A 22,144-nucleotide genomic window follows, 5' to 3' on the forward strand; every position below is an offset into this window, starting at 1 on the left:
TATTTTCTAACTTGTTTTTAATCATTATAAATTATGAATTTCCATACAAATGTATTTTATTTAATACCCCATCCTTTATTGCTGATTTCTCTTAATGGCATTGTAACAAATGTACATAGAGATCTAAAAGATGTAAATTGTGTGAAGAGCTACTTCTAATAGTTATTTCAATTCGCTAATACACACACACACAAACGTAAAGGGTGTTTTTTTAAAAGAGTGATAGAACTTTTGATAGGGATAGCTGTCATTTGTTTTGTTTTGATGACATGTTGTTTTGTCATTTCTGATCAGTGAGCATTGGCAAATGATCATGGAAAGACTGACGCCGCAACAACGTTTACAAATTGTGGAAATATATTTCCAAAATCAATTGTCTGTTCGCCAAACGTATAGAGCACTTCGGAAATATTAGTGCTGTCAGTGAATTGGCCTCACAAGATCATGGGACCTAACGCCACTGGATTATTTTCTTTGGGATATCTAAAGTCTCTGGTTTATGCTGATAAACCAGCAACAATTGACGCTTGGGAAGCCAAGATAACTCGTGTTATTAATGACATATGTCCCCAATTACTTGAAAAAGTGGTTCAAAATTGGACTGATCGAATCCGGTTCATCACAGCTAGTCGTGGTGGACATATGCCGAAAATTATTTTCAAAAAGTAAATGTCAGAAAGTTATCTTTGAAATGAAAACACAATTGGTTTCAAACTTATGTTTTTGTGTGTTTTATTTCAATTCAAAGTTCTATCACTCTAAAAAAAACACCCTATACATACATACATCAGGGAGTTCCTTTTCATCAGCTGAGCCTCACAATATTATTGTTATTCAATAAGTAATCCATTAATGTGTTGACATTAATTTCTTTGGTAGGACAGCTGTTTTTATGCAAATAGTGATCTTAATATACATTACATTAGCCATATAGTGAATACATGCTGCTTCTTTTTATCTGTTCATGCAATAATAATAATTTACCTATTGTAATATTATCATCATCTTCATTTTATTGATCATAAACATTATTAAATTATTATTACATGTGAAACACTTAGTTCGGACCTCTCCGAATTATAGTTCTTGATATGTGCCTGTTTCTAGTGTCTAGTCAATGTTTCCTATTTATTTCTCTTTGTATGTAGGTGCGTACATACATTCATTTTTCAGGTTACGTGCGATTTCCTCACTTGATAAACAATAAATAAAATAAAATACTTATTATTTTTTACTTACGTTAAGTAAGTATGAGTTGATTAATTGACAACATTTCAGGGACCACTGTCGCCTTCTTCAGGTCGGTTTAACAGCTTCACGGTTGCCCACGAAGCTTCGTCAATAGCAATGGCAAGGATTAGGTTTACATGGATAAGATAAAATATTGGGATTCCATTACAACTGACCTGTACTTTTTTTTAAAAAAAAAAAAACACTGTAAAATTATACATTAATACTGTAAATGCCACCAAATCATTGCAACTTATGCAACACTGCTACCTCCAAATTATAAAAATCACTACTGTTGTTTCTCGTGGTTGTCCAGGGCCTCCCCGATGGTGCAGTGGTAGCATCGTCGCCTTGTAATCAAGGGGTCCCGGGTTCGATATCCGGTGGAGCCACAAGTGGTTCGGATCCCACTTTAAACTGTAGGTCCAGTCCCGATTAGCCTTACTGTGCATAAAGTGGACTAAAAAAAACAAATCAAATCAATCAGTTGTGGTTGTCCACTCTCCAGAAGTTCTAAATCAACACAGGGGATGGTCTTCAGTATCCATTATTAAGCTTTAATCCCTCCACATAACTCTCATGTATTTCTTGCAGTATAGTAAGAAATGTCCATCATTTTAAGATTTGCGCTATTCAGAGGTGCCCATTGTTAAGTTTCACCGTATATAAATGTTAGTCTGTATTACATACTTGTCAGTACATGTTTCTATCTCAATTTCTACAGTTTTGAAACTATCCAAAATTCAGCAACGCAGGGTTGCTGGAAAGATGCCAAGTTGTTGATGTTTAATAGTATATGTAAATTCAAGGGGGAGAGGAAGATGCTCTTTCACACTAAATAGGTAAGATGAGCTACTCAAGAGTATTTGTCTTTATGGTAAGGGGTGAAAAACAATTCCAGTAAAGATCGACAGCTCTCCATGCTGAAGTGGCATCCTCATGCTAACTGCTGCGGAGTGCTTGGAATTACAAGCAACGCTTATTTTTTTAAGGAATTCTATAACAGTAATTTTTTGCAATAGAAGTAACATTATTGACAGTTACTTTATGACACTTAGATTGTTAATTTCAAAAATTGTAACGTGGGGAAGAGCTAACTAACTAACTAACTCTCTAGCCTTCTTAAACCCGAAGGTTTATGGCTGCAGCAACACAGGCCTTCCATCTGTCCATATCTTCAGCAAGATCTATGTACTCTTTTCCATCCCTACCGATTTCCTTTAGGTCTATCTGAACGTTGTTCCTCCATCTTCGTCTTGGCCTTCCTACAGGACTCTTACCATCAGGTTTCCCAACAAGAATCCTGTATCCTCTCCCATTCGTGCCACGTGCCTCTTCCGTGGGGAAGAGCTAAATTAGTCAACTCTGTTTCCAACTATGTGTCTTCTCTCGGTGCTAAGGTGCAAGAATTTTCGAGGAATCGCTAAGCAGCGTAGCTGCGCTTTGTTGGATGCTAAATTTGAAACAACCTTGCTTCATTGCAACATTTTTAATTGTGCACGAAGACTTCAGAATTTTGGATAGATTGCTGTATTCAATTGGTAGTCGGGCTAGAACATCGTTTCTCAACCTATGGGGTGCGACCCACTGCTGGGTCCTGAGGGAGCATTTTGTGGGTCCCGAAGTCGGGCTCCAAAATTAATTTACTGTGTCTTAAAAACCTATTACATTTAAATTACTACAATATATTGTTTTAACAATTTAAATTCATCCCATGTTGTACATACAGGATGGGCCAAAAGTGTGGAACCACCAAAATAAAACACAAACAGGCTGACACACATGAATGCAATGTCCAGACACATCATGTAGAGGAGAGGGAAAACCTTTCAAACCATGCAACCAAGATGACCTCCATCTTGAATAAAATCATATTTTCTTAAAAGGGAAGGGGGTCATGCGACATGAAATTAGGCTAGAATTTCATGAGAAAAACAGTGTTGTATTCAGTTTTAACATAACTTTACTCATTCTCATGTTATTGTTCATTTTATGGACCTTGATGAAACAAGGAATCAAAGGTACATTTCAACCATTGACGTCTGGACTGAAGAGAAAAGTGTTACTTACATAAGATGTTCAAAATGGTGGCCACCATGCTCGAGTGTTAAGGGGATCCTCCGTGCCCATTCCTCGTGAACCCTGACCAACACTTCCTGCGGAATGCTGCCACACGCTTCAACAATTTGCTGTTTCAGGTGATCAAGGTCCTGGATTTTTACAGCATACACATGTGCCTTGACGTGACCCCACAGATAGAAATCCAAAGGCGTTAGATCTGGGGAACGTGGTGGCCATTCCACTGCACCCCTGCGGGCTATCCATCTGTGGGGAAACTGCACATCACAGTATTCTCTGGTAACACAACTGTAATGTGCTGGGACACCATCGTGTTGGAAGAATTCGGGAAATGATCTATCCTCAGACAACAACGATGGTAGGACATATTCGTCCAACAACCTCCGATAACGTTCTGCTGTTAATGTGCCATCAATGATAAATGGTCCCACAATATGGGTACCCCACACTCCACACCATACCATCACTTTAATTAATCCTTGCACCTGTGATGGCTCCATCCAGTGAGGGTTTGTGTCTGACCAGTACCGGTAGTTTTGTTTATTGATCTCGTCATTGACGTAGAAATTTGCTTCATCACTAAAGAGTACCTGATGTGGGAAACGAGGGTTTCTGTGAAGCTGCTGTGTAGCCCATTCTGCAAATTCCATCTGATGGCCTGGGTCCTCCTCCGTCAGGTGTTGCAGCAATTGCATATTGTATGGCTGCCATTTATGGGTAGTCAAAATGGACGTACGACTCACCCCAGTTTCAAGAGATAGACGATGGCTGCTCTGCTGCGGACTTGCTGAATGATGCCAAAACAGGGGTGATTGTTGCTTCATCTGTAGCAGATTTAGGTCGACCAGCCCTTTGTTTGTCTGCGACTGACCCAGTCGCACGAAATTTTGCCAGAAGTTTCACAACCGCACTGTGTGTAATATGTGGTCTGTGTGGATGGCGCTGGTTGAAATCCGCTGCGATAACACGTGCGCTTCGTTCACCTGATATGAGGACAATCTCAATGCGTTTGGCTGTTGTTAATGCCATGATAATGCTCTGAACCTGTATCAACAAGAAATGAACAATAACATAAGAATGAGTAAAGTTACGTTAAAACTGAACACACCACTGTTTTTTTTTCATGAAATTCTAGCCTAATTTCATATGTCACATGACCACCTTCCCATTTAAGAAAATATGATTCTATTCAAGATGGCGGCCATCTTGGTTGCATGATCTGGAAGGTTTTCCCCTCCTCTACCTCATGTGTCGGGACATTGCATTCGTGTGTGTCAGCCTGTTTGTGTTTTATTTGCGTGGTTCCACACTTTTGGCCCACCCTGTAGTCTAAACTCTACATTTCTGCTATTCGCTCTCTAGTCTCTACCATTGCTTTTTTTTACTGGCATGTCTCCATTTCAGCATGTATGTTTAGTAAGATGTTAGACTAGCGTAAATTAGTCTTGTAAATTAAATATTTACTTTTCTAGAATGAAGTATGTGCAATTTGTTAGCAAAAATATGATTATAAACTGGGTGCACACCCCTACAAGTAATTCTGCCGGTGCCCATGCTTATGGGTCCCATGAAGTGTAATATCCTCAAAGTGGGTCCTAGACTGAAAGAGGTTGAGAACCAGTGGACCAGAAAGAAGTCATTGTCGAGAGGGTTGGTCTTGAGCTTGGAACTCAACAGCGATGTGCATTGAACCGTGGAATACACAGGCTGTCACTGCGAGTCGGGTATCGACAGCACGTGCAGTGTTGCCATGTTCAACGCGCATCACTACTCGGTTGAATATCAATATACATAAAATCGGTTTCACAATGTGAGTTTACAGTGATAATGGGGTTTTAAAACAGCTACAGGACTGACTGACTACCCAATACTAAGAAAAGTTGTTTCACAAAATTGAAATTTTCGTTTAACATTTTTTAAATCTGAAAATTAAGAATTGTATCTAAAACCTTTCTGCCTGCATTCTGATTAGATTTCATCACGACCACACGTTTTTTTTATTTATATAATTTCAAAAGGAGAAAAGTCGTTTGAAAATCACAAAAAATCGGCACTTTTTGTTCTCACGACGATAAAAACTCAAAGGAATACTCGAAAAACATGCTTAGCATAGATTAACGCAGAATTGAATAATCTAAATTTTGATGTATCCATAATTTTTAATCCGGCAGTAGGTACAAACAGCTCATCTCAGAAAATGCTGTTCTTGGAGGTCTTGGATAAAAATTTAGATAATGTATTCTTCGAGATTGTTTATCATATGTCACGTATTCATTTGCACGATGGTACTCACAGTCATGATTATGACAGAAACCTAAAAAAGTTATAGTAAAATAAATAAGTATTAAAATAGTTCATACTACTGTAATTCACCATACTGGTCAACAAAATTAAAATTTGATTATTTTATCTTTTTCTTTTTTGTTTTTTTGCATGAAAGAAGGTGTTCCTTTTAGTTTTCGAGCTGCTGAAGACGAATCTGAACTTGGTTTTTGGCCTCCACCCTCAGATTTAGAAATAATGCCAAGTATCAACTTTTAGACCCCGGCCAAAATTTGAAGGAAATCACGGAGCTTCTTGTTGGCGGCCTTTGTGCTCCTCTGTTAATTATCCCAGAATCACAAATGATACCTCGTTGGAATGCTTATGGAACACAGATTCCAACGACGTATATTTGTGACCCATCACGCCCAATTTGTAGAAGAAGAAGAAGAAAATAAGAAAAATAGGGAAAATGTTAATTTTTGGAGAACTTGAGGTAAGTTTGCAACACTTACAGTTGCGTTACGCAAACATAAACTCAGTAACACACACCCTATACATTAAGTTGGCTAACTGAAGTTGTCCTGTAGGACGAATTTCAATGAATATGTAAAGTATACATATTGCAATATACAGGGTGTCAAAGGTCCCTGACCACTCCTTATAAAATGAAAGGGAATGTAGATTGCAGCAATTGCTCATGGCAGTAATATATTAGGCCTAGGGGGAAACTTTTGGTGCATTTCAAGGAACGTCCGCCATCTTGGTGACCACCATCTTCGATCCAACTTCATTTCTTTAAATGGGAAGGGGGCATGTGGGGTATGGTTTTGGGCTAGAATTTCACCATGAATTCAGTGGTGATGACAGATTTATGAAAACTTTAATGGAAATTATGGGCACATGAAAGTAATAAGGGCCTCCCCGATGGAGCAGTGGTAGCGTTGTTGCCTTGTAATCAAGGTGTCCCGGGTTCGATACCCGGTGGAGGAACAAGTGGTTCGGATCCCACTTTAAACTGTAGGTCCAGTACCGATTAGCCTTACTGTGCATAAAGTGGACTTAAAACAACAAATCAACATGAAAGTAATAATTACGTATCATTTGCAGGTGATGAACCATGCCATTGACCAAGCCCAAACGAATCCAGATCATCAAGCTGTGTGTGTGGAAAGGGAGGGGAGCGGGCAGAAGTGCCCGTGTTGTTGCTCGTGATTTCAATGACAGGAACCCTCAACAGATCCTAGTGTCGTACGTTACAGTGTCCCAATTGCTGACCAGGTTCAAAGAGAGCGGTACAGTCCAGGACAGGCTACGATTTGGTAGTCCCAGAACTGCCACTGACGAAGGAACAGCTACGGCAGTGCTAGCATGGTTTGCCAAGTCTCCGCAGTGCAGCACACGTCGTCGTCGAATATCTGTGCATTATGGTGTCAGCCAGAGTTCCATTTGCAGGGTGTTAAAGATGGTTAAATGGCACCCGTACAAGCTGCAGCTGCAGCACCATCTCTCTGAGGATGACCCGGATAGGAGAATGCAGTTTTGCGAATGGGCTGTGGAGCAAATTCGCCAGGACCCACACTTTGCACTGCATATTCTGCATTCTTATAAAGCAAACTTTTATGTGAATGGGGAAGTGAATAAACAGAACATGCGGTATTGGTCCTCCGAGAACCCGTTGTGGAGAGATCCGAGCAATATGGTTGGTGCTGGGAAGGTTATGGTGTGGGCCGGGATCTGGGGAACACGTATCATTGGCCCATTCTTCATTCATGACCATTTAAATGCAGAGGGCTACTTGCAGTTGTTCCAAGAACACATTTTTCCGTCAGTTTTGACGGAGGATGACAGCTTCCCCTTATATTTTCAGCAGGATGGGGCACCACCACATTATGGGCGACATGCTCGTCACTATCTGGCCTTCCAGTTCCCTGGTCGATGGATTCGTTGACGTAGGTCAATGAAATGGCCTCCCTGATCACCAGATTTCTCCCGATCGATTTTTACCTGCCAATGGTGTATGCCGAAAAGATTCGGGATGTGGTAGTTTGGAGAAACCGGAAACTGGATGCCTGTGTACAAATCACACCTGAGATATTGCTCCGTGTCCACAGAGCATGGTAGAACAGTCTCAACATGTGCATAGCACAAGAAGAACAGCATATTGAACACATTGTGTAACATTCATATGCCCATAACTTCCTTATCATTAAAGTTTTCATAAATCTGACATCACTATTGATTTCATGGTGAAATTCTAGCCCAAAACCATACCCCACATGTCCCCCTTCCCATTTAAAGAAATGAAGTTGGATCCAAGATGGTGGTCAGCAAGATGGCGGACGTTGTCATGATATGCACCAAAAAGGTTCCCCCTAGGCCTAACATATTACTACTATGAGCAATGGCTACAATCTACACTCCCTTTCATTTTATAAGGGGTGGTAGGGGACTTTTGACTCACCCTGTATATTGCAATATGTATACTTTACATATTTATTGAAATTCGTCCTACAGGACAACTTCAGTTAGCCAACTTAATGTATAGGGTGTGTGTTACTGAGTTTATGTTTGCGTAGCGCAACTGTAAGTGTTGCAAACTTAGCTCAAGTTCTCCAAAAATTAACATTTTCCATAATTTTCTTATTTTCTTCTTCTTCTTCTTCTTCTACAAATTGGGCATGATGGGTCCCAACTGTGCCTCGTTGGAATCTGTGTTCCATAAGCATTCCAACGAGGTATCATTTGTGATTCTGGGATAATTAGCAGAGAAGCACAAAAGCTGCCAACAAGAAGCTCCGTGATTTCCTCCAAATTTTGGCCGGGGTCTAAAGGTTGATACTTGGCATTATTTCTAAATCTGAGGGTGGAGGCCAAAAACCAAGTTCAGATTCGTCTTCAGCAGCTCAAAACTAAAAGGAACACCTTCTTTCGTGAAAAAAATCACTGTCGACCAGTGAATTATCAGTTTGTTATGCTAATCCTCTTGTTGTTACCGGAATAAAAATGGACACATAAATCCTGAAATTCTCGCTTCCCTGTAAGGCGTTATGTTTGTTGATTAACTCTACGGAGATAAATGGATGTTAATAGCAATATTTCAATGGCAACTTCTACCATCGTCATAGAGTTAGGTAACCCACATAACGCCTTGCAGGGAAGAGAGTATTTCAGGATCTAAGTGTCCCATTGATATTGCCAGAAACTGTATATATGTTTGTTGCGGGTAAATATCTTATGTGACACAAACGTGTCAACAGTGTGTGTAAAATTAGCGGTCACGGAATACGCAACTGGAATTTTTAGTTTGGCATCTAGACTGAATGTGTTAGGGCTCGTGTGCATTTTTGGCGACTATGGAGTTCTGATCCTTTGTATGGTATCTTGATCTTCTCATTTCGAACCACTAATATGCATGTAATTTCTACATACGAGTATATTAAGGTAAACCTGCATAATATCGGATGCCCTCGTTTATCGGATCATGGGTGCTGCCATCTGCAGCAATTCACTGAACTACGTCCGTCGATTCCCGCCATTGCTCCATTGTGAGTGGGAACGCTGTTGATCACAATGCGCCTGCACGAACGACGAAATCAGAAATTTTCAGCTTCTGAGTTTTTGGAAGCATTTCATCATCAAAGGTTTTCACATTGAAGGTAAGGAGAAACTATAGTTTACTTATATTTCATAGAAAGATGGAACAATAGAGTATGTTGACATGCTAGTCCTACAGTATTCCTCTAAATTACTTTGTTTGATATTAAGGTTATATTTCCCACGAGGTCGCATTCGGCCTAATTTCGGATAGGGAGGCCTGCCAAATATTAGATATCCGATATTATGTAAGTTACACAACGGGTTTTTCATTGTTCTGTTACAGATGTCGAAGAGAAAGCAATCGAGCAAGGAGTCGATGCTGAAGGCAGTGGAAGCTGTTAAAAATCATGAAATGAGTTTACTGAAGGCTTCAAAAGCATTCAATGTACCGCGTTCGACACTTGAAAATTATGTTAATCATCGAATAAAAACGTCTCTGGACCTTGTAGCAGTTCCTTTAGGACGAAAACCAACTCTTGGTACAGACGTGGAAAGTTAGTGAAGTATTGCGAAGAACTGGATGGACAGTTTTATGGTGAGGAGTGGATTCGTTGGACCCGTTGCCTTTAGTCGGCACATGAATTATGTGCGGATAGTGACAACTGGAAGACATATTATGTGATTTCTGTAAAGCATAACAAGTCATTCAATGCTCTTTTGTAGTGAACATACTTTTGTACTAAACATACTTTTGTACTAATCATACTTTTGTGATCCTTGCCATATGCAATTCACACTCGGGGCAGAATATATACTTCATGACCAACAGTAGAGGAAACGATAAATCTAAATGACCCCACCAATGTAGTCAATGGTGCAGAAACGCCACTCCCAATCATCATTCACTCCAGTTACTTTGATAAGTCGCACATTAATATCCGCCACAGCAAATACAATATAAAGGAACAGCTCGAAGCTGAAATAAATAGATCTGAAAATGGCTTTAAATTGAGTGATCTAAATATTCAAGGTTTACTCAACTCCATAGACGAATTTAAAGAAATGATATCGAACTTACTTTGACCTGATAGCCATTACAGAAAGCTGGTTAAAACCGAATATTAGTAATAATATAGTAGACATCGAAAATTACACATTAGTTCGACAAGATAGATTAAACAAATCTAGAGGTGTTGTGTGCTTATACATATCTAAATCGCTTAAATGGAAATTTTTAGACGGGTTCGTTAATAATGATATCGGCTTAGAGTACCTTGTAATCGAATTAACTATCGATAGGTAAAAAATTGGAATTATGGTAGCATATAAACCCCCAAATGTCAGCTATACTCACATCAGCCACGTAGCTGATATCCTCCAACACATATACTTAAATTACGATAACTTCATTGTGTTAGGCGACTGGAATATCAACATGTTAAGAAAAAACGAAAGCAGTACTAGACTCCTTCAGAGAATAATCAAGGAAGTTCACGGGAAACAATTAATTACTAAACCAACCAGAGTGACAGCGACGTCAAAGCCATTCATTGATTTAATCGTTTGTTCCCAAATTTAATTGTAAAGCAAATTGGACAGAGCGAGTTACCAGGAATTACAGATCACCATATAACATACTCCATATTTGACCAGTACGCACCAAAACAATTTTAAAAAAATATCAAAATTAGAAATTTCAAAACCATGGACTTGGACAAGTTTCGTACGGACGCGGAAAATTTGGAATGGTGTAAAATCGAAAGAAACGAGGACGTAGATGCAGCGGTGGAGGTCTTGAATGATAACATTATCAGATTAATAGATAAGCACGCCCCCCAGCGAAAAATTCGTGTAACCAAACCTCCCGCCCCCTGGATTTCAAATCATGTAAGGGAATTCTGGAAGTTCCGCGACTTCTTTCATCTGAGATATGTAAACACAGGAGACCCAGACGATCTCCTATCGTACAAATACTTCAGAAACAGAGCCAAAAAAGCAGTCAGAAACGCAAAATTTAAGCACTATAACGAACCTGTAAATATTAATGTAAAAAATGCTAAATATTTATGGTCTAACCTCAGAAGCCAGGGACTTTTACCAAATAAAAAGAGTAATGCTCTCTCCTCAGATACATTTCGGCCGAATGCAGTAAACGAGTTCTTTGTTAAGCCGAGTGCACACTCAGATAGCAATGCAGCGGTGATTGATGAAACTAACACTTACCTTGAGCAACCCAACAATGACACGTTCTTTTTTACCCCAGTAAGTATCGAACAAGTACGTAAAATTTTTAACAAAATGAAATCAAAAACGTGCGGTTATGATGGCATAAACCTAACTGTTTTACAATATTGCATCCCCTTTTACTTAGAAGCTCTTACGCACATTATTAATCTTTCCCTTTCCAAATGTTGGTTCCCTCAAGAGTGGAAAAAATGCGAAGTAACACCTGTACTTAAAAAATCCAACCCCACAGAAATAAAAGATCTACGACCTATTAGCATTCTATCCACAATGTCCAAAATACTTGAAAAAGTAATTTATGAACAAATACTTCCACATATTCAAGGTTTCCTACCACACTTTCAATCTGGTTTCAGAAAAATGGATAGTACTTGCACTGCGCTGGTAGATATCGTAGACAATGTAAGTAAAGGAATAGACGAAAATGAAGTTACACTTTTAGTCTTGTTGGACTATTCAAGAGCGTTCGACTCGATCAATCATGAATTGCTATTGGCCAAGCTGTATCACTATGGCGTTACCGGAAACGCGTTAAATTGGTTTCGATCATATCTCAGCAACAGGAAACAACGTGTGAAATATCGGGAACCGGAAGTCACATACTCTAAATGGTTAGTTGTTCAACAAGGCGTCCCTCAAGGAAGTATATTGGGTCCACTACTATACATGATTTACGTAGCTGATTTCGACCGCGCTGTCCAATATTGCCACTACCATCACTATGCTGACGATTCGCAAATCTATATTCAGTGTAATACAGAAAACTACGATAATGCGATGACCAAATTTCAATTCGAGCTTGATGCTATAACAAATTGGTCACGAAGAAACTCCCTTCAATTAAATCCATCAAAATCTTGCTTCATGATCATAGGAACTCATGGTACCCTTAAGAAACTTCACAAAAACGCACCTTCTCCTCCAACTCTTGGCAGTATACCGCTAAGCGAAGTGGATACAAGCAAAAACTTGTGGATTGTGTTCGATAGACACTTAAATCGGGAGGCACAAGTCGAATTTATTGTGAAAAACTGTATGGGGAAACTTAAATCTTTGTATAATTTAAAACATACTCTGGACGCTAATGTTAAAGATCGTCTTATGCAAGCACTCGTCCTATCCACATAGACTATTAGACTATTATTAGACTATTGCGCTCCAGTGTACAGTAATATCTCCCAGGGCCTAAAATATAAACTTCAAAAAATTCAGAACTGTTGTATACGTTTCATATTTAACCTAAACAGAAAGGAACATGTATCCCCCTATTTAAAGAAACTTTCTTGGCTAAACATTAACAATAGAAGAAAATACTTAACACTCACCTTGATGCACAAAATACTTAAGAGTGGCTCCCCAAAATACTTATCCGATAAGATCTGTTCTCGTAGAACATCAGCCGAACATAATATCCGCAAGAAGCACAATCTAAAAATCCCCAAACATAAAACCGCCACATATAACAAGTCCTTCATTGTTACAGGAATCAGGGAATGGAACAAACTGCCTGTACCATTGACTAACATTATTTGCCATCAAAGTTTTAAGAAAAATCTGTAGAACTTACTATTGTCCCAACATGTTAACAATTGCACCTACACTTATACATCATATAATGCATACCTAACCTACCCCCCCCCCAACTCATTGAACTACCGAAGACTTATTACTTATCTTCACTCCACAGTATATATACTAATCTATTCAATGGATTATTTTATCATTGTATAATCTTTATATTATCTTTATTGTATTATCATGATCATTATGTGTTTTTTTTTCTCTTTTTAGTTTTATTCATTTATTGTATCTTTGACAAGGGTTGGTTGTAAGAACGGCCTGATTGAGTCCGGTCACTGGACCAAAATGAATGTTTTGTGTGTGGCCACTGATGAACCAAAATGTTCTTGGCTGTTGGGCCGAGATGGGTCTGTCTAATTTGTACGATGCACGCCAAAGAAAATGATAGTACTTACTGCGTGTCGCTGTCACAAACCCACACCTCTGGAGTGGAGGACCATATTGAATTCCGTAAGGTGATTCGACTCGGATGATTGCAAATGACACTCACTGATAATAACGAAGATATATTGACTAAAACAAAAGATTACATGTATATACAAACTTGGTGCAATGCAACGCGATGGACGGAATGAAACTACCACGCACACTCGGCCATATTGTCTCGCGAACTGACTGAGCGTCACTCTCTCTCTTTGTTCGAGATTAAACATAAAACAAAACTGAATTCCCCTGACATATATTGTTAAAAATATCAATTATGACTTGAGACATATTCCCCCCTCTTGGTCAAACAACGTTTGACCAACTAAATTCACTCATCTCCGTCCTTATTGCACTGAGGGAGTGGAACTAGTCTGTGAATCGATCTCTTGAAGATGCCTGAAGCTGTATGCACTGTGGCCACTCGCACTAAGCCGTCTCTTCCTGGCTGGACGCTGGTAACTCTTCCCAATTTCCATGATAGGGGAGGCAAGTGGTCGTCTTTGATAAGAACTATCAAACCTGGTTTGAAGTTTTCTTGTACGCTAGTCCACTTGGAACGTTGCTGAAGACTGTTTAAATACTCCTTTAACCATCGCTGCCAAATGTTTTGATGAAAGCTTTGGAGTCTCTGCCATCTGGACAGTCTATTTCCTGGGAGGTCAGTGAGGTCTGGCTCGGGAAAGGAAGTAAGGGCTGAACCAATGAGAAAATGTCCAGGAGTGAGAGCACTTAAATCTTCAGGATCGTCGGATAAAACAGTCAGAGGCCTTGAATTTAGGCATGCTTCTATTTGTGTGAGCAAAGTTGCAAATTCCTCAAAATTCAATGTTGACTTTCCTACTACTCTGACTAAATGATACTTCATGCAGCGTATTCCACTCTCCCATATTCCTCCGAAATGTGGTGAGTTAGGTGGAATGAAATGCCACTGGAAGGATTCAGAACTCGCGTACTCATGAATATTTTGTGTGAATTCCTGCGACGAAAATAAGCTATGTAGCTCTTCAAGTTCGTTTCTTGCCCCGACGAAATTCTTGCCATTGTCACTGTACAGATTGGCACATTGACCTCTACGAGATGTAAATCTTCGCAAGGCTGCGATAAATGCGTCTGTGGTGAGATCGGAGACGAGCTCTAAATGTATAGCCTTGGTGGCTAGACAAATGAATAAAGCCACGTATGATTTACGATGAACTTTGCTGCGTGGCGAATGCGATTTAAATAGAAAAGGTCCGCAATAGTCTACACCAGAGTTGAGAAATGGCCTTGACGGTGTGACTCTAGGTGAAGGAAGTTGACCCATGAGTTGCTTGGCCGTGGTTGCCTTCAACTTGTAACAAGCGAGGCAATTGTGAATTACTTGCTTGATTGTACGCCTTGCTCGTACAATCCAGTATTGTTGCCTGAGGGATGACAACAATAACTGTGATCCTGCATGAAGCTGTCTCAAATGTTCCGCTTCTATTATGAGCTGTGTCAGGTGACCTTTCGAAGGTAGAATAATTTGATGTTTTGTTTCATACGTCAAATTGCTATTCTTGAGTCTTCCTCCAACGCGAAGAAGGTTGTTGCTGTCCAAAAATGGGTGCAGGCTCTTCAATGTGCTGTTGGCTGAAACTTGTTGGTGCCGTTGAAGATCTTGAATTTCAGACTTGTAGCTTGATAGCTGAACAGTCTTGATGCATGTATGCAATGCTGATTGCATTTCCTTTGTTGAAAGACTTGCTTTTACATTGTTGTTGGACTTTCTGCAGTTATGTATGAATCGCTGACAGAAAGCTATCACTCGAGTTAATTTCGATAATTCGGAGAATCGTTCGATTGTTTGCTCAAGCGAATTCTGGCAAATTGATACTGCCGTTATGCTTATTCCCTCCGGAATTTCTACTTTCCTTGGCTGCTGCGTAAGTGGCCAATGCTCTTCTGTACCTGTTAACCAATGTGGCCCATGCCACCATAAATGGCTATGTTGTATTGAAGTGGGTTCAATACCTCTTGAGATTATGTCTGCCGGGTTATCTGCTGAAGGAACATGTTTCCAATTGCTGCTTTGCGTAATGTCTTGAATCTCTGCTACCCGGTTGGCTACAAAGGTTTTCCATCTGTTGGATGGTGCTGCTAACCATGCCAATACAATTTGTGAGTCCGACCAGAGATGTATCTCGTCTACCTTCAGACGTAAAACTGGTAATACCTTGTGGACTAATCTTGCTAGGAGTAATGATGCACATAATTCAAGACGAGGTAATGTCACCTTCTTGACTGGCGCTACTCGTGATTTAGCACAAAGTAGATTTACTGCTGTTTCGCCTTTATGGTTAGTTGAATGCACATACAAACATGCACCGTAAGCATATTGAGATGCATCTGCAAATCCATGTATCTGGATATTTCTAACTGTTCCATTAATTAGAACAAAACGATTGACTTCAATGTGTTTAATTGCAGGGAGTTGTCTGCGCAACTGTTGCCATTTCTGATTCAAGTCTTGTGGAAGTTCTTCATCCCACTGAACATTGCATGTCCACAATTGTTGAAGAAATGATTTGTATGTAATAACAATTGGAGTGATGAGACCTAAAGGGTCAAATATTGACGCAACGACTGATGCTACCTGTCGTTTAGTGCTTGATATTTCGACGTCATTCGCTACTTCAGAAGCTTTGCTGTTGATCAGTAATTTATCTGCAATAGGATCCCAAGATAAGCCTAAAGTCTTCACTTCTGAATCGTGAAATTCGACTGGAAGCTTCATTTCACGCATGGCTGGTGGAACTGCTTCTAGCACTGTCGTGCTGTTCGAACACCATTTACGCAAAGTAAATCCTCCACGCTGCATAATGTTAATTAATTCTGCCTGAATCTGCAATGCTTCAGCTACGTCTTGTGCTCCGCTCACTACGTCATCAACTAACATGTCTTCCTTGATGATACTACTGATGCGAGGATGCCTGCTGATTTCGCTGTCTGCCAGTTGCTGTAAGCATCTAGTAGCTAGGAATGATGCCGAAGCTGTGCCATATGTAAGAGTTCGTAGCTCAAAAACTTCAATTGGATGCTTATTGGAGCTTCTCCACAATATTCGCTGTAATGGATTGTCATCTTTTTGCACCTTAATCATTCTATACATTTTCTCTACATCTCCTGTGAATGCTATAGGATGTGTGCGAAATCTTGTCATGATGGAGAATAAATCTTGTTGTATGGTGGGCCCGACCATCAATATGTCATTGAGGCTTTTGCCACTTGTGGTTTTGGCCGATCCGTCGAAAACAACACGGACCTTGGTGGTGGAACTCTGTGGTTTGATTACTGCGTGATGTGGCAAATAGTAGGCTACCCTGTGGTCATGAGACATCGGTAATTGTCCTACAGGTACCATGTGACCTAGCTGTTCATATTCATTCATGAATTCTGTGTAAGGAATCCTTAGTTCCGGTTGATGCTCAAGTCTTTTCTCTATTTGGAGAAATCTCTTGGTGGCATGTTGAAGTGAATCGCCCAATGCTTCTCGGCTTTCTTTGAGTGGAAGTCGAACGATGAATTTGCCTGTTTCGTCCCTCACCGTGTTTTCACAATAGTGACGCTCACAGCTGATTTCTTCCTATGTTCTATGCCTGGTATATATCTCCTCAAGGTCCCAAAATCGCTGAAGCTGTAGGTGGAGACTTTCTTCCGTTCGAAGGAAGCATGATATCGATGAATTGTTGCCACTGCATTGTTGTGGAATGCGTCCTGCGACTATCCATCCGAATTCAGTGTTTTGTAGAATCGGCAAATCAGCTGAACGTGTTATGCGATCAGGCTTGAGAATTTCGAAGATCTGGGTGCCTATTAAAAGATCTATCTTCGCTGGCACATCAAATGTCAGATCTGCCAATGTTACATGTCTTGGTATTTTGATTGATGCTCGGTCGACTCGATGTGAAGGTAAGTTGCTTGTGAGCCGCGGCAATATTGAGCATTCAATGTTGGAACGCCATGTGTTTATTCTAGATTGCAACTGAATATCCACCTTGAAGTTTGCTTGCGACTCAGCATTGTTTATGCCTTGAATCGGTAAATGCTGAGGATGTTTCTTCAGTTTGAGACGCTGAACCAACTCTTCAGACGCAAAGTGGCTCTGGGATCCATTGTCTAGCAAGGCTCTACAGTATATCCATTGACCTGCATGATTCTTGACCTTTACCACTGCCGTGGAAAGTAACACGCGTGATGTACGTTGCCCTTTGAGTGCACAATAAGAAGCTTGTGGAGTTTGATCTTGATTCTCGTTTTGCGTTGCTTGAGAATTTTCATTCTTGCCTTCTTCCGTAGATTCTGTGCTGGAAAATGACGTTTTTGATATACCATCATTATGCAACAATGTGTAATGCTTGCGTGAACATTTTTTACACGAACCTGCCTTGCATAGACGCAGTATGTGATTTGGAGATAAGCAGTTCGTGCAGAGTTTATTCCTTCTAACACAATCATACTTCTGTTTGTTAGTCGCGGCGATGAATGATGCACACCTAAAGAGAGCATGCGGTTCTTTACAAAAGAAACAAGAATTCGCACTAGTGGTACTAATGAAAGATTTCGAAAAACCCTTGTTTGATCTTACATTGTAATGTTGAAGTTTGATTGATTGCTTATTTACTTCACTTGGTGCGGGCTGAATGCTTTCCAGCGCTTGACATCGTCTTTCCAAAAACGAAAAGAAATCATCTATGCTGACAAAATCTGTTTCACTATTTTGCAGTTCCCACGCTTTCCTAGTTCCTGAATCTAGCTTAGACACAAAATGCTGAGTGAGTAACATGTCCGCCAAAGGTACATCTGTGTAAAGTGCATTTACTGCATTCAAGTTGCTTGTCGCACATCCCACAAAGGAACGCAATTCCTGAGCACTTTCCCTGCTGACTGCCTTGATGTGCAATATTTCATGAATGTACGATGATGCGATTAGCTTCTTGTTTGAATATCTACTCACTAACAACTTCCAGGCCACTGCGTAGTTTGCCTCCGTGATGGGTAAGTTTTGAATGAGCTTGTACGCCTCGCCCTTGAGCGACAAACGTAGATACTGAAACTTCTGAATGGAAGCGATGTCTTTGTTATTATGTATTAAAGACGTGAAAGTGTCTTCATAGGACAACCAGTGCCGATAATCACCCTCAAACGTTGGCAATTCTATTGTGGGAAGTTTAAGTCGGGTTGCTGTGACATGCGATGTGTTGACAGCATCATGCTCCGCTTGAACCTTATCATGCTGCGATAATAAAGCTTGCATCCGGGCACTCAACTTGTAGTACGTCGTTTCCAATTCGTCTCTGACGTCATCCTGCGATGAACCAGTTTCAGCTTCTAACTGATCTTGCACTTGCTCAATGTCCACCCAAATGCGAGACAATGCATTGAAACGAGTACGCACTTCTTGAATGTTTCCTTCACTTTCACTGAATTGATTGACGAAAGTTTCCATTCGAGTGATTTTTCCTTTTAATGTCCCTCGTTGTCTAACGAGACGCTGCTGCACTTCGCTCTCACTCATTTTTATGAAGAACACGAAAGGTTAAAGGAAATAAATGCAAGGAAATGAGCCAGACAAAGAAAAATATACTTACCGACCTCCTGCGCCGTTGTCGTGAAGAAAATGATGCATGAAAAGTATCGTCCAGCTGTTTACATTCCTTTGCTGCGAACGACAATGGAGCTGCATTGTTGGTAATATGGCTGCTGTAAGAAACTGTCGTTTCCGCACTGCACTAGCACTTGACCTTGAACTTGAACAGAATGTCACGTAGCTGAAACATCCGGCCCGGAGGACCAAAATGATTGAGTCCGGTCACTGGACCAAAATGAATGTTTTGTGTGTGGCCACTGATGAACCAAAATGTGCTTGGCTGTTGGGCCGAGATGGGTCTGTCTAATTTGTACGATGCACGCCAAAGAAAATGATAGTACTTACTGCGTGTCGCTGTCACAAACCCATACCTCTGGAGTGGAGGACCATATTGAATTCCGTAAGGTGATTTGACTCGGATGATTGCAAATGACACTCACTGATAATAACGAAGATATATTGACTAAAACAAAAGATTACATGTATATACAAACTTGGTGCAATGCAACGCGATGGACGGAATGAAACTACCACGCACACTCGGCCATATTGTCTCGCGAACTGACTGAGCGTCACTCTCTCTCTTTGTTCGAGATTAAACATAAAACAAAACTGAATTCCCCTGACATATATTGTTAAAAATATCAATTATGACTTGAGACACGGCCCATGAGGCCGAAACACGCCTGCTTAAATAAATACCATTCTATTCTATTCTATTCTATTTGCAAACCTCCAGTAAAGAAATAATAGGTTGCTTCTATCATGAGATGTATTTTTATTTCAAATATAATCTTAATAGTATATATTAGGTCTATATAATGTTAAATTCCTATCCGATATTAGACATACCCACTATCCGATATTACGACGGCTTTTTTCGATTCCTCAAATTTGCATTGTTTTTAATTTTGTACTGTACAACAAAGAATTGAACAATAAGGGAGATAAACACATCACAAGGCAAAACGTAAGGTACCTATAGTTCATATTACCAAAAATTACGCATTTCTGTTCATTTTCGTGGGTTAATTATGGTGATTTAAAAAAGTATCCGATATTTTAAGATTTGATTTGATTTTTGTTATTTAGCGTCGCTTTCTGCCAATTTTAGTTAATCGCAACGATGAGGATGACATTGATGGCTAGATACACACAAAGAACACGCAGCCTGGGATTCGAACCTGGTATCCCTCGAGTTGTAGAGTCCTGTGATAACCACAGTACCTAGGAGACGCAAGCATTGCATCTACAACGCGTGTTACACACCCCGTCCTTAATTGTAGAAAGTGGGAAAAAGACAACACTAGCCTAGGCAGTGGCGGATCCAGAAAACTTTCAAGGGAAGGCCCAAGACAGTCAAATTCTGGAAACTTTATGAATACAATGGCAAAGTACGTATATTGAAAATTGGGTAACAGTTACGTATATCGGAAACACATTTCTTCATTTTTACAGAAGAAACTACTTACGGAAATGAGTTTGAATAAGGTTTACAACGTTCGTCGAGGTATTTTCTTTCATCGTGGAATATATTTTACCAGGAAATCATGTATTTTTCAAGAGAAATATCTCACCGACGCACAATTGCCATTGTTTTCATTTGCCTCCTGTACCTAAACCGGATGCAGCGTACGTTTCATGACGTAACCCCCTGTCAGTGTTTCCAACCCCTTTTTTCACTATGCTTGCCTAACCTAACCAAACCTAACCTACCCTTATCGGAAATGTTTCTTGGGGCTATCCGTCAGCTACCGTGCATAATGGTTCGTCGGGCTATCCGTGAATGGTTCGTGGGGCTACCGATGAATGGTTCGTGGGGCTATCCGTGACTTGTTCGTAGGGCTATCTGTCAGCTACCCGGGCTATCCGTCGGCTAAATAATGTACAATTTCCACAGGTGACGAACACGATAGTAGGTATTTTTGGGTGAAGAAGGTTGGAAACACTGCATACCCACAACGTGAGTCAAGATGTGGCCGCCATATTGTGTGTCACGGAAGCGAGGAAAGGAATCAAAGAAATCACTCTGTATGTGAAAAATTGTGTTTGTTTTCGTGTAAAAAGCATAATGGCGCCTTAAACTATGTTCCGCAATACACAATTGGTAAGTACGAACCATGCGAAACACAAAATATCCGATTTTAATGTGTTTCCGATATACTAAACTATTACCGTAAATTGTTATATCAGTAACATTTTCCAGCACGCTTTATCGAAGGGTTGGCCTCCCCGATGGCGTAGCGGTAGCGTCGTCGTCTTGTAATTAAGGGGTGCCGGATTCGATACTCGTGGAGGCACGTAGTAGTTCGGATACCACTTTAAACTGTAGGCCCAATCCCGATTAGCCTATCTGTGCATAAAGTGAACTTAAAAAAATAAATCAATCCATTATCGAAGGTTGGACCCCAACCGGAGGGAGGGGGCCTGGTTTCGCCACTGACGTGGATGTTGCATCCCAGCAACGTCCAACACGCATGCAGAAGATTTGTAACGTCTGCTTTGGTTGGAAAACTATCTTCGTCTGACCACGCCTGACTTTCTAAATTATGGAGTGGAGTAATTTCTGTAACACTTCGTTTTGCATATTACTCCTCAATTAACCTCTCACTACTAACGTTAACGATCCCGTTTTCTCTTTAACCACGGCATGTACCGAGAGAGAATATAAATTGAAGTCGGCGTCACTGTTCTAATCTTAAAAAATGGCAAATATCAATCTTCCTGAAATTGTGTCGCGTAGACTTAGCGAGCGCCTAGCATGTCGGCAACCTACCTAGCGTTATGGTTGCCTACTTTAGACTTACGCCTCGCATGCTATACATTCCTTGTGTCTTGGGGTTGGCAAACTTTTGACAAGAAGACAAAGACATAATTTGACTGATTTAAACATCCAGTCAGCTGGAAATCCCACAGGTTCTACGAATCTCACTGATAAATCAGGGAGCATTATGTTTTGTCCTTATTTTCGGAACAAGCCAACCAGAGATAACAATCTTCATTGCAGGTGATTCTTTTGCATGCAAAGTCTGTTACGGCCGACGCTCCGGCAACCTAAAGGCATGTTTAGCAATTCAGAACATTGTAAAAGCACCAATTAGAGTCAACCAACCGAACAGGCTTGCAGAGACCTCCAGAAAGTTATTTCGCAGTACAGATCTTTGGAAGTTCCCA

The 22,144-nt window shown here is 40.3% G+C and overlaps 2 protein-coding genes across 2 annotated transcripts; both read right to left on the reverse strand.

The window, feature by feature from the left end:
* Positions 1 to 13,690: 13,690 nt before the first annotated feature.
* LOC145995021 (uncharacterized) lies at positions 13,691 to 16,771 on the reverse strand. The gene has a single exon (XM_083131554.1). The coding sequence runs from the start codon at positions 16,769 to 16,771 to the stop codon at positions 13,691 to 13,693; it is 3,081 nt and encodes a 1,026-aa protein (XP_082987680.1).
* Positions 16,772 to 16,966: 195 nt separating this feature from the next.
* On the reverse strand, positions 16,967 to 18,898 carry LOC145995022 (uncharacterized). The gene has a single exon (XM_083131555.1). It carries the CDS (start codon positions 18,896 to 18,898, stop codon positions 16,967 to 16,969), a length of 1,932 nt encoding a protein of 643 aa, XP_082987681.1.
* Positions 18,899 to 22,144: the final 3,246 nt, after the last annotated feature.

The sequence above is a fragment of the Lepisma saccharinum genome, chromosome 11 (assembly GCF_977018435.1).
Source record: "Lepisma saccharinum chromosome 11, izLepSacc3.1, whole genome shotgun sequence".
In the NCBI taxonomy this organism is placed as follows: domain Eukaryota; kingdom Metazoa; phylum Arthropoda; class Insecta; order Zygentoma; family Lepismatidae; genus Lepisma; species Lepisma saccharinum.

Excerpts from the sequence above, each read along its gene's own strand:
- LOC145995022 (XM_083131555.1), bottom strand. The coding sequence starts at position 18,898 with ATGAGTGAGAGCGAAGTGCAGCAGCGTCTCGTTAGACAACGAGGGACA.
- LOC145995021 (XM_083131554.1), bottom strand. The coding sequence starts at position 16,771 with ATGAATGAATATGAACAGCTAGGTCACATGGTACCTGTAGGACAATTA.